The following is a 14,281-nucleotide window of genomic DNA, read 5'->3' as shown; positions in this document are numbered from 1 at the left end:
CTAGATCAAGGTGTGTTTGATCGTGTGATATAAGGCATGCCACCAATTGATAGGCAAAGGTGGCATGATCTTTTCTTTGACGTGCAAGGCAGTTTCATTAAGAGAGAACTAGCACATATGTCCGTGCGATGCAACGGGAGAATAATCAGTATGCATTTAAAGTTAGTGAGAATTATATGTGCAAGCAAAACCTTGTGCGCACGTGAAAAAGAAACATTTAGCTTCTCGGTTTCGCCGGTGTGATGTAATCAATCCGCTATTTTTCCATTCATTGACCGAGGGCATTTAAGAGTTTTGTTACGTCATCGTACGCCCGAGAAGGCCCATGAAATATTTAATCTACTTTTCCTTTCAATCGAGGAGATTTTAAGGAATGAAGTTTCTCAATATTGTAGGAAACATGAACCAAATCTGAGCAGTTTTTTGAAAATTATGTATACTTTCACAAAAACGATATTTTTTTTGAAACAAGGACATCTTTTAAAATCCACAAATATTTTTTGGAAACACCAACTTTTTTTATAAAACATGAACATTATTTGAATTTGTGAATATATTTTTAGAATGGGCACGTGTGTTGAAAATTCATAACATTTTTTGAAAATGTGTATCTTTTAACATTATTTTGAATTGTGAAAATTTCACCAAAACAAGAATATTTTTTGAATTTGGAGCATTTTTTAAATTGCCATTTTATTTTTAGAAATCTCGAGCAATTTTGAAAAATAATATAAGTTTTCGAAAAAATAGGAAACTTTTTTCAAGTTTCGAATATTTTTCAAAATAGCAACAATTTTGAATTATGAACATTTTCTCTATTTAGATTTTATTAAAATTCTGAGCATTTTTTGAGAATTTTGAATTTATGAAATAAATTTATAAGAAAATAAATTTGGATGTGAAAATAGAGATAGGGGAAGGAGAATAAAAATAGAAATAAAACATACAAACAAAGAAAAATGGGCCAGCCCATTATTGGTTGCCTTGTGTGAAGCCCCGACTATTTGTGGCCACATGCGGAAAATAGAATTTTCACAGTAGGGTGGGCAGAAAAATAATTGGGCTGGTTTCGCTGGGCCACAACGCGCGGCCCATGTACGAAATTCCGGAAAAGCCTTTCTTTTCTAACAAACGAACGCATAATAATTTAGTACCACCTCGGATTAAAAAATATTCTTTTCGGCGGTGAGCAGATGAAAAAATTGGCGAAACGCACCTCGCTTTATTAGTAGGTATAGAAAAACAAATACCGAGTGACCCGGTTTATAAGGGAAACTAGACCGGAAAACCACAATAACAATAAAGAAAAGAAAAGAAGACAACCAAAGCAGACCACCAACTCCTGACTTGGCCTCTGCCCAGAGATATCGAGAGCAAGATCTTTGGAAACATGTTCAAGAAGGCAAATGGCGCCTGATGACATCGGCATCCACCGGTCGACCACCAAGCTTACACCTAGCCCCACGCTCCACCGCCCACCGAAACTTGCGAGTGGTTTGGCCATATGCCAACAACCTCCAATGTCCATTCCACCCCAATCAGTCGTGGCTCAGTGTAAGGAAGTACTATTTGATAATGCCTCCAAGGAGGACACCCACATGCACCAACATCACCGTCAACGACCCCTCTTAAAGAACAAAGCTTTCGCCCAAAGCCTTATGCCTCGCCACCTCTGACCTAGCCTAGGGGCCAGCCCACTGCGAACTTTACGAGGGCGAGTCGCGGCTCTACTCGCATTCAACAGTGGCCAGCCTAACCAGAATGAACAGAAGGACGCAATGGCCTCCACATCGCCATGGTGGACTGCAAACAACGATGCTGGCACCACCACCAGCACCACTGCAACGGGGGCTCCACAAGCCACACTGCGCCTATATGCCAACAGCAACACGCAGCCGCTACGTCACCTAGGCCAACCTGAAAGTACAACTAATCCCCGATGGTTTTGGTAATTAATAACAACAAATATGTCAATGATCTAATGCTCATTGCTAATAGATTTCAAGAAAGATCAACGATTGGCATGGCAAGAACTAATGGATGTGGACCCCTCAAAATGTCAAGGACAAGGATTGGCAACTCCAAGACTCTACATTTATGGTTTAGTGATCCAAGATCACATTGAGTCCCTTAGGAAAGCCAATACTATTAAGGTATGAGGCATTGATGATGAGGTTGTTGCTCAAGTGCTTAGTGATATTGCTCTAAAAAACCTCAGTCATTTTCTCAAAAGAACACATATGTCCAAACCCTAGTTCACCATGTCGGTCCCACCGATACCATCCACTCTGGACCCACCGATATGACCACTCCCATTGCCAACCCATAACCCTAGCAATTTGGTTTGACCGAAAATGGATCTCGGTCCCACCGAGATGGCACTACCAAGTTTCTATATTGGCATTGTTTCACTTCAGAATCACCGAGTTGAAACAATCGAAAATTCTGAGATTGGGCTTTGCACTAGCGATTGCACTTCGGTCCCACTGAGTTGTTCCACTTCAGTCCCCACCGAAAAGCCCAACATTCATATCTTTTAATCTGATCGGTCGCACCGATTCGGGTCAAAAATGTCCAACGGTTGGATTTTGGGTGAAGGCTATATATACCCCCTCCACCCTCACTCACTAAAAGTGAGAGCCATCAAAACAAAACGATACTTCCATCATTCGTTTTCTGAGACAAAACCACCTAGTCATGTGTTGAGATCAAGCGATTCCATTCCTATCAATTGAACCTTGATTTCTAGCCTCTTGAAGTTACTTTGTACTCCAATCCCTCTCCTACCCAAGCCAATTATGTATCAGACATATTGAGTGTTGAGGAGACTATCATTTGAAGCACAAAAGCAAAGAGTTCATCACCAACACAACAGCTATTACCTTTTGGAGAGTGGTGTCTCCTAGGTTGGTTAAGTGTCACTTGGGAGCCTCCAAGATCACGTGGAGTTGAAGCAAGTTTGTAAGGGCAAGGAGAACGCCTACTTTGTGAAGATCTACCCGAGTGAGGCTAGTCCTTCATGGACGTAAGTCATGATAAAATAGACAAGGTTGATTCTTCGTGGACCCTTCGTTGGTGGAGCCCTCTATGGACTCGCGCATCTGTTACCCATCGTGGGTTGAATTCTCCATCAACATAGATGTAAGATAGCACCATCTATCGGAACCACGCCCAAAATCATCGTGTCTTCATTGCGAACTCATAGACTTGCATGTGTAGGGTATATTTGACTTGGTAGAATTGCTAAAACTTGCCCACAACTAAAATTAGGAAAATGGTAAGTTTTTATTTGGTCAAGTAGTCTAATCAGCCCCCTCTAGACATACTTTCGATCCTACAGAACCACGTCGTCTGGTGCATAATCTGGCCACAACGAAAGCCACAACCAAAGCATAACGCGACACGAACCTGCCGTGATCCGAACCACAGATGAGCGACGGCCGATAGGACGCTCGTCTGATAAAGCTTACTCCGGCCACAGCCCACCCGGGCAAAGATCGGGCTATCTGTTACCCAAATCAAGCTCCAGCCACCACCGTGTGTGTGTCGTGCCACACTGCCACGCCCAACCGCACGGGTCCACGCTGCAAGAGTAGGATCACAACCACGCGACAGAAGACCTCGAAGGCCAATGCGGGAACAATCAAATTGGGTTTCCTAGATCTGGGCCAAAGAGTCGTCGCACGTGCAGCCACAACAACCGCCGAGCACCGAGGCCTCACTGGCGGTCCTCCATGCAACCAGCACGATGCCCAGAGCATCACCAGACAGACCGCCACCAGCTAACGCCTCCTAGCGTAGCCCGCCGCAAACGAGCCTCCATCGACCAGAGGAACAAGGCCCGCTGCCGCCATCTCCCTCCTGGACATTCCCAGAGGGGGGTTTCCGGCCGGGGCGAGGGAGAGGGCGGGGAGGAGGGGAGGAAGGCTAGAGATGCGCCACCGCCGCCTGTGTCGCCATGGGGAGGAAGTGACACGGGGGCGGTTTTCTAACCAATTCCACAATGATATCTCTTGTGGGAAGATCTTTCGTTGAGATGATAACTATCGATTGACGATCCGACTACAACGTCCAACCATGTTGCTACTTACTACTATCTAAACTAATTTCGTGGAGGTTAATGGCGATCCCGAAACAAGATTAGCATAACCCCAAATATCTATTCCTAGAAGACATCGAAGAACGAGAAAGAATATGATAAAAACAATCTAAATATTGTGGATATAGATGAAGTATTGATAAAAGTGGGGTTCTGATAGCAATCTTGGCCAGGTCGTTGGATGCAATCGAACTACCTCACAATGGCTAATTAACCTTTAACTAAATATAACCTAAGAAAAACGCTAGGGGTTTGATCTACTTATATAGGACTAAGGTGTGGTAACCAAGGGTATGGACACACGTGCAAGGCAATGAAAACCAAACATAGGTCATACAAGACCCATGGGCCCAAGTAAAGGTGACACATCATCGTTTGACTTGTAGTTTGAATTGGATTCTGCATCAACATCAGATTGTTTCGGTGATGTCTACGTGATCGGGACGAATTTTGAAGGTGAATCTAATGACGTAGGAATGTTCACAAGATAAGCAGTCCAACAAAGTAAGATTCACCTAACTTGGAGTTCGAACGCAAAAGTTATATGCATTTGAAGTCAGTTATGTCTGTGTCATTCGAATCTGAGTCCATAGCATGTGGAACTTGAACTGTAACTTCTTTAATTATTACCAAACGTGGATTGTACAAGTGTTCAATAATCCTGCAAATAGACATGAAGCAAAAATAGGTAAAGTATTTTTCCCTTGATAACATAAGAAATTTATTGAATATTTTTTATTAGAAAACACCTAAAAACACACATATATGGTATATTTTTCTGTCATATCCAAGGTAGCGATGTCGATTTCCGCATCACATAGTACCACCTCACTGCTTTCATCACCGGCCATGAAGCTGAGCGTATCTACCATTTAGAACTCCTGGATCGAGGCCGCATGCCACGTGCATAATGGCGCCATGGCTGGTTGTAGGCTGTCCGCAAACTTGCACATCTCCTCGTCCTTGTCCTTGTGCTCCTCGGCTGCGTCCTCCAGGATGTCGGTGAGATCTTCGATGTTGGCGATCAGATGAGTGGTGGGTGGGTCAAAAAAATTTGATTAATTATTGCTCCTGGGCACAGCACGACGCCATGCCTTGAAGAATCAACTCGCTGCAGGAAAGATGTCGCGCTAGCAATCAGGGTGTTGCAAGCTTGCTTCGCCATTGTTTGTGGCCCCACAAGATTCTGAGATAAACAACTTTTATGGCGCATCATGACTGTGTGTGTCATCATGCACAGTATGACCATAGAAGACCGAGCGAGGTCAGCCATAGGAATTTTGGTACGAGAATGAGGGAAACAAAATTTACATAGCTCTTGGGAACTCAAGCAGGGATGAACATCGTCTTCCAAGATTTTTCTCAAGTGCATTGATAGATTGAAGACTCCAGGAGGCATGAACAATTTTGTGATGACCTTGTGGAGCACTTGTGGGAGCTATATGGGCGTTGAACTTCCTCATGTTTACTTTGAATGCATTTCAACCATTTATTATGTGTGAATTTTAATATCCATACTTGTGGATTTGAAAATTAGGATGAATGATACTTCCTCCTTCCCATTATGTAGGGTGTATAAGCTTTTGGTAAGGAAATTAGCACAAGGCTTCTCGCAAATTAGTGGCCATGGTTATAAAAAGTTTCTTCCATGATATCTTTTAGAAGCATGGTTGGCTCATCCACCATTAGCAATGGTTAGTTTACTGTGACCATACAAGAGAGAATATCAGGGGCTCGGTGCTAACACGCCTTAGATGTTTATAACTCTTGAGAAAGGTTAGCCCAAGGTTTTGGGAAGAAGGGAGTATGTGTTAAAGACAAAAATGTAGGAGTATTTGATGGTCAAATGGTCTTGTCTAGATATGTATGCATTAGTGTAAACAGAAGCCGGAAAAACAGATTTTAAGATCGAATTTATAGGGAAACTGTTTCGTCCGCACGCAATTCAAATCCAATAACTTTGTTGACAGACCCCTAAACGTACTTATAGGAAATAGGAAGAGGTTTTTGAGGGAACTACTGAAGATGCTTCAATAGGATATTGAATGTGGATGTTGTCATTTACGATGAGGTTTCCATGATATGTCATATTCATCTCCGTTCAAGGTTCTTGAATGAGGATGTCGTCGTCTCCGACGAAGCTGCTCCAGAACCAGTGTCCCTTCCAGACGAGTACCATCTCCTCCATGGGCACGTTCTTGGTCTCTGGAAGGAACAACGCGATGAAGGCGGTCATGACCACAACCCAACCGGCGAAGAAGTAGAATAGACCGAACTTCATGTGGCAGAGCATAGTGAGGAAGGCCTGTGTGATGATGGAGGTGAAGAACATATTCACCGACATGTTGATGCTTTGTCCTGCCGATCGAACCTCCAGAGGGAAGATCTCGCTCCGCACCAGCCATCCCAGCGCCCCCCACGACCACACGAAGCCCGCCACATACACACAGATGAAGAGGACAACCGCCGCCCCATATCCCTTGGGCATCTCCCCCACCCCGCTTGTCCCAATCATCACGGCAATAAGAGTTCCCACCGCGATCTGGGACACCAGCATCTGCGCACCGCCCTGCATGAACAGCTTCCGCCGCCCCAGCCTATCGACGGCAAACATCGACACCACCGACCTGAGCGCGAGGACGCTGCCGGTCATCACCGACGAGAGGAGCGACGCGTCTCCCTTGAAACCCAGGGTCTCAAACAGCACGGGCGCGTAGAAGTTGATGACATTGATGCCGGTGACCTGCTGGAACAAGGGGATGAGCACGGCCATGGTGAGCTGCGCACGGTACTTGCGCTGCAGGATATTCACTACAGGAATCGCACCCTATGCCGACAGCCCTGGCCGTCGGCATATCCCTGACTGGCCGTCGGGACAGGCCTATGCCGATGGCCCTCGTCGGCATAGGGCCGTCGGCAACATATCCGTCGGCGTAGCCTGGGAGGCCGTCGGCATAGAAAGGCCGTCAGCATAGGTCCTATCCTGACGGTCTCCGTACATCTATGCCGACGGCCCTGGCCGTCGGCAACGTTACCTCCAAACGGTGGCCGCCGTCAAGTCCTGACCAACGCCTGCTCGCCACGTGTCAGGTCTATGCCGACGGCTTTTCTACGCCTACGGCCTATCCTTGGCCGTCGGCATAGGTCCATAGATGCCGACGGGGGCCGTCGGCATAGATTTGGCCGTCGGCAACCCCAGTTTTTTTGGTAGTGATTGCGCCACGGATATTGTACTAGCTTTGATACTTCCCTCGCCGCCACCAGGTCCGCGCACTCCTCCATCAGTGAGTTAGGGGTGTCAGGGAGTAAGAGTGAGCCGACGGTGAAGATGGCTGCAGGCACGGCCGCGAGTGCCAAGCTGACGTGCCAACCGTGGCCGCCTTTGATCTTGTTAGTGCCATAGTTGATGAGGGCCACTGCGAGGATGCCGATGTTGAGCATGAGCTGGAAACCGATGTTGAGCATGCCACGGAGATGCGCCGGTGCCATCTCCGAACAAGTACACCGGCACAGACTGCATCCATGCATACCAGTAAAATCATTCAACTAAATTAGCTGGTGTGCTTGATTTCCCCCTTTTTAGATCACAATATGAGATAGACGTTGACTATATTTTTACATAGGCCAACACATTTCTCGTTCGTAGAGAGTGATTCTAATTTCACCCAAGAACATGATGTATAGTTAGTCAAGACATCAAGGATGCACGTAGAACAAAAAGAGACGACCCAGAAAAATCATGCTGAAAACAAACGACAGCGCACAACAACATAAAACAACACTGACCACCACATTTGAAAGTACAAGAACCGTGAGAGGTTCTTCCACAGCAGTACCTCCAGAAGACGAATATACACACATGCCAACATCTTCAACTTTGCATTAATATTTTTCATGTGAGCCATGCCACCTCACCAAGTCATGCAAGTATTTTTAGGGGTATCAAGTTATGCATGTGAGTCACAATTTATTATTTTTTCTTTGATTATTGTATGGTCATGAACGGCATCTGTGTTGGACCTCGGAGCAAAAACGAGATAATTCATTGCTCACATTTTTTTAAAGATGACATCATGTTAAGTTCTGTTTCAATGATTCTCTTTTGATACATCACTTTCTGATGCACTTATTCTATTGCTTTTGAAATGTGTACCGAGAATAATTTTACATTTTTATTTCCATTAGGTTTAACTAGTCATCAAACCTGTGCATCTGCACGGGCTAGTATTTTTTTATTTAAACGTAGGGGCATTTGGGATGCTATTCGATCATTGTAGAAGTATTTATTTTCTGATTTGCTATACGAAAAAAATTGAGTTAAACCACTCCACCCCCTTGTGAATGTACTGTTTGCATGCATATCCTTTCCAACCATCAATTATGTCACACTTATGTGGGTGATATTCTTGTTGTGTGACGCCATGCCCGGGGAAGTTTGGTTTTATAATAGTTATAACACCGTTCCAGTTTTATAAAGGTTGCCTCCGTATTGGTGGCTATAGTGTTGCAAATACAAAATTCGGTGGATGTATCATTTCTTGCCCTTTTCCCCAAAAATTATGATGAAGTTTGGTGTTATGGTTTGAAGACTTTCAGCATGCCGTCGGTAAAAAAATTACCTTTATTATATCATATTGTTTTTGAGATCATATTTACATAAAATATGCACGCAAAATGTTTTATTCAGGAGTACATGATGTAATTCATTTCACTCATGATACATAGTGAATCCATGCACTGTTTTCTGTCCGGACAGATGTGATACTGAGCCCATTTATATTACATGAAATGCAATAATTTTTTCTTAGTTTTTTCTCTTAAACTACATCAGATAGATAATATGATTTTAATTTCTTCTACAAATATGTGATACTCGAGCCACATATATGATACTGAGCAGATCCTAGCAACAATATCTGCGTCAATAGATATTGTTGTATTGTTTTCTTAGTTTTTTTTCTGTTACGCAACATCAGATTATATTTATTTTTCTAACGGCTGACAGACATAAGGCTTACTTTTATTACCTTATGTCAGTATATTGGCATGGAGATTTTAGGATATAATCATTATTAATATTTATTTCTCCTAATTCAGAGAAAATAGAGAAAATTATGTAGTTACCACGCCTTCCATCAAAGTATCAGAAAATTTGACACATGTATCCAATCATCTGAACTACCACAAATCTGGAGCACACATTTTTTTTCCGAAAAGGAGGTTATCCCCCGGCCTCTGCATCGGAGTGATGCATGCGGCCATCTTATTAATAAGCAAAGTTCAACAACGTCTCCAAGTCCCAAATAACAAAAAGGCTCACAAAGAGCAAAAGCATGAACATGAGATAGCCACAACCGAAGGAACGATGAAGCCGGCTTGTGCAGTTAGACCAAAGAATATACTGGTGTTGTTGGCCTGCTGCCGGCCAGTAGCCCAGTGCCCCCCGTCATCTCGTGGCATGGACCTCTTAAGCACTTCACCTCATCTATTGGATGGTCATGAATTCACTAGCGTTTAAAAGTCATGGTTTTTTAAAAACACACGACTGCTGGTGCGTACAGCGAGATCCGATTACATGGCTGCGACGTTGGATCTCAGAAAGATCGATTGGTGATGCCGCACGTGGAGGGTGTTGACGACAGGAGGCAATTTGTCCTCCAGCGGATTAGATGTACACGGCGGCTTGTTGAGGACAGGAATTAATTAGTAGCTGCAGTGAGGATTAGACGTATTTAATCCTGTATTTCCAATTTTTTTATTACCGAGTGAGATGGAAAGAGATTAGAGTCCCCGCGTCCACATAAAAAAGTTATTAGAGTCCTCCTCTCTCACGTGGGTGGAAGCGGCCATGTAGGGCACATCATCGGATTGTTATTTTTTCATCATTAGTTAATCCTATGGATGGAATTTCCTAACCTCTAGATTTAACGTGGAGCCTCATATGGTGTGCCTCGTATGGTGCTTTCAATTAGTAAATATAAAATAAGATTGTTTTAAACAACTACTTTTTATGTATTTATTTTCACACGATTCCTACATCAATGCACGATGCATACATCATCTAGTTAATTAATAATAATTAAGATACAAACCACCTAGTGATGAGGCAAACAACAAAGCAGTCAAACCTGTTGGAAATTTCTTGGTTGCACTTGGGAGACATATATTTGCATACGGCAGCATTTTGATGTGACCTTGAGGGCGACATATATTTGCATAAGGGATTGCGATGTTAACTTGAGGGTGACATATACACAACTGAAATAGCTAAATGAATCAGCCTGTTTTGAATTTTCGGGATCCACACACATCTCATGTCATGGGCTCATGGCAACATATACAAGAATCAACGTAGTGAACAGTCTCGTACCTGATTGGTGAACCCGATGCCGATGCCAAGCAGAATGTGTCCAACGATGAGCATCGCGAGGTTCTGGGCGGCGCCATTCAGGGCGGCTCCCACAAGGAAGGTGAAGCCGCTGGCTAACATGGACCACTTGCGGCCGAGGATGCGGGTGACAGCAGACGCGAAGAAGGAGGTGACGAGGGCAGCGAGGTAGAGTGAGGAGGTGAAGGCCTGCAGCAGCTGGTTGTCGTACTGGCAATACTGGTTGGTCTTGCTCGCAGCCTGCTTCTGCCGGTACACCTCTGGGAAAAACTTTAAGAGGAAGGTGTCCATGGATGTTACGCCACCTGAGATGCCGATATCGTACCGAAAAATGAGGCCGCCACCGGTGGAGGCAACGACGCAGGCGAAGACGACATACAGGGTAAGCTTGCCAAGGTATTGCTTTCCGGTGGCCGTGTTCACAATGGCGCCGCCGGCCATAGCTGTCTGATCACAGCTACGGATGGACGAATACTAAGTTACTGACTACGAGCTTCCCGAAGTTGAATATATAATGCCGGGCTTCCGTCAGGCCACCGAGGAGCGGAGCTTAACTCAGTCTGTTGTCTGCTTATTCCACAGACGAAGTCAGAAAAAATGGATATTTGTCTTCGTTTATATACTCACACTAGTAGAAAAAGGGTCAAACGTGAAGCACGTTAGTGCCGGTTTGAATTAGAGCCGGCACTAATGTGTACATTAGTGCCGGTTCGTGGCGGCGATCAATAGTACCGGTTCGTGGCGAACCTTTAGTACTGGTTCATGCCACGAATCGGTACTAAAGAGGCTGCATCAGCCTGCGGTCAGGCTATGGCCCCACCATCACCATTTAGTGTCGGTTCTTACCACGAATCGGTACTAATGAGTTTATGGCAAGCTGTTTTTAGTCCCACCTCGCCAAGAGAGAGGCAGTATGAGCGGTTTATAAGCCGTGAGTGCACAGACAATGATGAAGAGTTGCAATGCTCACCTACATGTTGATTAGCTTCAAGCCTTGCGGAATAGCATAGATTGCACTGAGCTATGTGCAGTGCAGTCTACACTATTCCGAATGGCTTGAAGCAAATTAACCAGCATTGCACCTCTTTTTTATTTTTAATAACTTATTTAAACTCCGGACTTCTTTTGTGTTCAGTATGCAGCATTTAAAGCGACGTCATCAATTTCCAACATGTTCTGACATCATTTGTTGTTTTTCGGTCATTTACCTAATTGTTTAGAGAGCTAAATGACCGTGAAATTGAAAATCACTACAAAATGAATCCTGAAAATGTTGAAACTTGGCATGGTATCATCATATCACTCGCATAGCATGCGCGAAAGAGTAGAGAGGGTCACGGCAAAAACTGGACGCACTTCGTGTACAAACTGGACAAACTCTTTCCGAGTATCAGGGTTTCGGAGTCCGGAGTGGGTACTAATGTGCATCCCACCAATCAGGAAGAATCACACGGATCGTGTGTTTCTTTCTAGCTCTTGCGAGTCGTTGGATCAAGGGTGTGTTTCTTCCTAGCTCATGTGAGTCGTTGGATCGAAACTACCACAATCACTTTGTGAGCCAGACGACCCTATATATAGCTAGCCCACCTCTCGCCTTCCCTGCATAAGTCTTTCAGTTCATCGACTACATACATCTACCAGTTCATCGACTGCATACATCTACCAGTTCATCGACTGAATACAAATCATTCGGATTCGCCATCATACGTCCAACCGTGCATTTGATATGCATATATATGCATCACGAGCCACGGTTGGGCTGTATGATGGCGATACCGGTTGGTTTGTTCTAGATCCGACATAAAAGATTTGATACAACTTCTTTTTTGTGACATAAGAGCTATCTCTCCTCCTACCTATTTTAGTTACACAACTACCTATTTGTGCCAAATTTTCACTTTTGCTGTTGCTCTTGCATCATAAGCATCCATGTTAACTGGACTTACAAGTAATGCAATTTAACCAAACTATCTTGTGATCTTCGCCAAGAGAGAGGCAGTATGAGCGGTTTATAAGCCGTGAGTGCACAGACAATGACGAAGAGTTGCAATGCTCACCTACATGTTGATTAGCTTCAAGCCTTGCGGAATATTATAGATTGCACTGAGCTATGTGCAGTGCAGTCTACACTATTCCGAATGGCTTGAAGCAAATTAACCAGCATTGCACCTCTTTTTTATTTTTAATAACTTATTTAAACTCCGGACTTCTTTTGTGTTCAGTATGCAGCATTTAAAGCGGCATCATCAATTTCGAACATGTTCTGACATCATTTTTTGTTTGTCGGTCATTTACCTAATTGTTTATAGAGCTAAATGACCGTGAAATTGAAAATCACTACAAAATGAATCCTGAAAATGTTGAAACTTAGCATGGTATTATCATATCACCCGCATAGCATGCGCGAAAGAGTAGAGAGGGTCACGGCAAAAACTGGACGCACTTCGTGTACAAATTGGACAAACTCTTTCCGAGTATCAGAGTTTCGGACTATACAAAAATAAATAATGCAGAAAATAAAAAAACCATACAAAAAAATTACTCAAAAATAAATAGAAGAAAATAAATAATGCAGAAAAGAAAAAACTATATAAAAACTAATCAAAAATAAATAAAAGAAAATAAGTAATGCAGAAAAGAAAAACTATATAGCAAATTTGTTGGCACACTGCCCTGTGGGTCTACACGAGTATCAGGGTTTCGGACTATACAAAAATAAATAATGCAGAAAATAAAAAAACCATACAAAAAAATTACTCAAAAATAAATAGAAGAAAATAAATAATGCAGAAAAGAAAAAACTATATAAAAACTAATCAAAAATAAATCAAAGAAAATAAGTAATGCAGAAAAGAAAAAACTATATAGCAAATTTGTTGGCACACTGCCCTGTGGGTCTACCAGACCTAGGGTGTGCAAATGCAGGCCCAGGAGGGCCAGCAGACCCACAGGGCAGCGTGCCCTAATTAATTAGGCCCAGAAGCCTGCTATATAGAGGAGTTCGAAGAGGTAGCCGCGGTTGGGTTTATAAACCAGTGCAGCTGCCCTTCGCCGGGCGAGGTGGGACTAAACTTTGGGGTAGCAGCGCAAGGCCTTTAGTACCGGTCGGTGGCTCCAACCGGTACTAAAGGCCCCCCTTTAGTACCGGTTGGTGGTTCCAACCGGTATTAAAGGCCTGCTCTTCCCGCCTCTTTGCCTGGCCAAAGTAGGCCTTACATCTCCCCACTTTTTTCGTCAACCTCTCGCGCGCCGCTCCCGTCGTCGCCGCCCGTCGCCCGTCGTCGTCGTCGTCCCCGCCGCCGCCCCGAACGCCACGCGCCGCCGTCCGTCGTCGTCCCGCGACGCGGTCCCGTCGTCGTCCCGCGCTGCCGTCCGTACGTATCTCGCTCTCTCCTCGCGCGTACCCGGCCGCCGCGCCGCGCGCCGTCCGCCCCGAACGCCGCGCGCCGCCGTCCGTCCCCGCCGCCGCCCCGAACGCCGGCGCCCCCGCTCGTACTTACGGGGCGGCGCGCATGCACACACACACACATGCATATACCACACACGCATACACACACATACACACATACGTACACACATATACGTATACACACACATACACACACATTTTTTTTCTTATTTTTTGTTTTTCAGAAAAGTTAATTAGATGATCGAATGTTAGATTAATGTCGAATGTTAGATGAATTAGCTAGATAGAAAAATTGTCGAACTAGAGATTAGAACTAGTTGAATAATTAATATAACTAGTTTATTTTTAGTAAGAAAATTTATGTATATGAGATTTGAACTAGTTC

The 14,281-nt window shown here is 44.2% G+C and overlaps 2 protein-coding genes across 2 annotated transcripts; both read right to left on the bottom strand.

Moving 5' to 3' along the window:
- Positions 1-6,200: 6,200 nt before the first annotated feature.
- LOC147981610 (sugar transport protein MST3-like) lies at positions 6,201-7,603 on the bottom strand. The gene is made up of 2 exons (XM_087517176.1): positions 7,318-7,603; positions 6,201-6,910 (listed from the first exon to the last, which is right to left on the bottom strand). Exons 1-2 carry the CDS (start codon positions 7,586-7,588, stop codon positions 6,201-6,203), a joined length of 981 nt encoding a protein of 326 aa, XP_087373302.1. The 5' UTR covers positions 7,589-7,603.
- Positions 7,604-9,234: 1,631 nt separating this feature from the next.
- Positions 9,235-10,928, bottom strand: LOC125549239 (sugar transport protein MST3-like). The gene is made up of 2 exons (XM_087517177.1): positions 10,470-10,928; positions 9,235-9,288 (listed from the first exon to the last, which is right to left on the bottom strand). Exons 1-2 carry the CDS (start codon positions 10,926-10,928, stop codon positions 9,235-9,237), a joined length of 513 nt encoding a protein of 170 aa, XP_087373303.1.
- Between the last annotated feature and the right edge of the window lie 3,353 nt (positions 10,929-14,281).

This window comes from Triticum urartu, chromosome 3A (assembly GCF_056163025.1).
Source record: "Triticum urartu cultivar PI428250 chromosome 3A, HENAU_Tu73, whole genome shotgun sequence".
Taxonomy (NCBI): Eukaryota; Viridiplantae; Streptophyta; class Magnoliopsida; order Poales; family Poaceae; genus Triticum; species Triticum urartu.
The sequence above is the reverse complement of the archived record's forward strand: the minus strand, read 5'-3'. Positions and strand labels throughout refer to the sequence as shown.

Coding starts and splice junctions, on each gene's coding strand:
- LOC125549239 (XM_087517177.1), bottom strand. CDS start 10,928: ATGGCCGGCGGCGCCATTGTGAACACGGCCACCGGAAAGCAATACCTT. Junction 9,289..10,469: donor GCATCGGGTTCACCAATCAG/GTACGAGACTGT, acceptor TGTGTGCTCCAG/ATTTGTGGTAGTTCAGATGA.
- LOC147981610 (XM_087517176.1), bottom strand. CDS start 7,588: ATGGCACCGGCGCATCTCCGTGGCATGCTCAACATCGGTTTCCAGCTC. Junction 6,911..7,317: donor GCTAGTACAATATCCGTGGC/GCAATCACTACC, acceptor CGATTCCTGTAG/TGAATATCCTGCAGCGCAAG.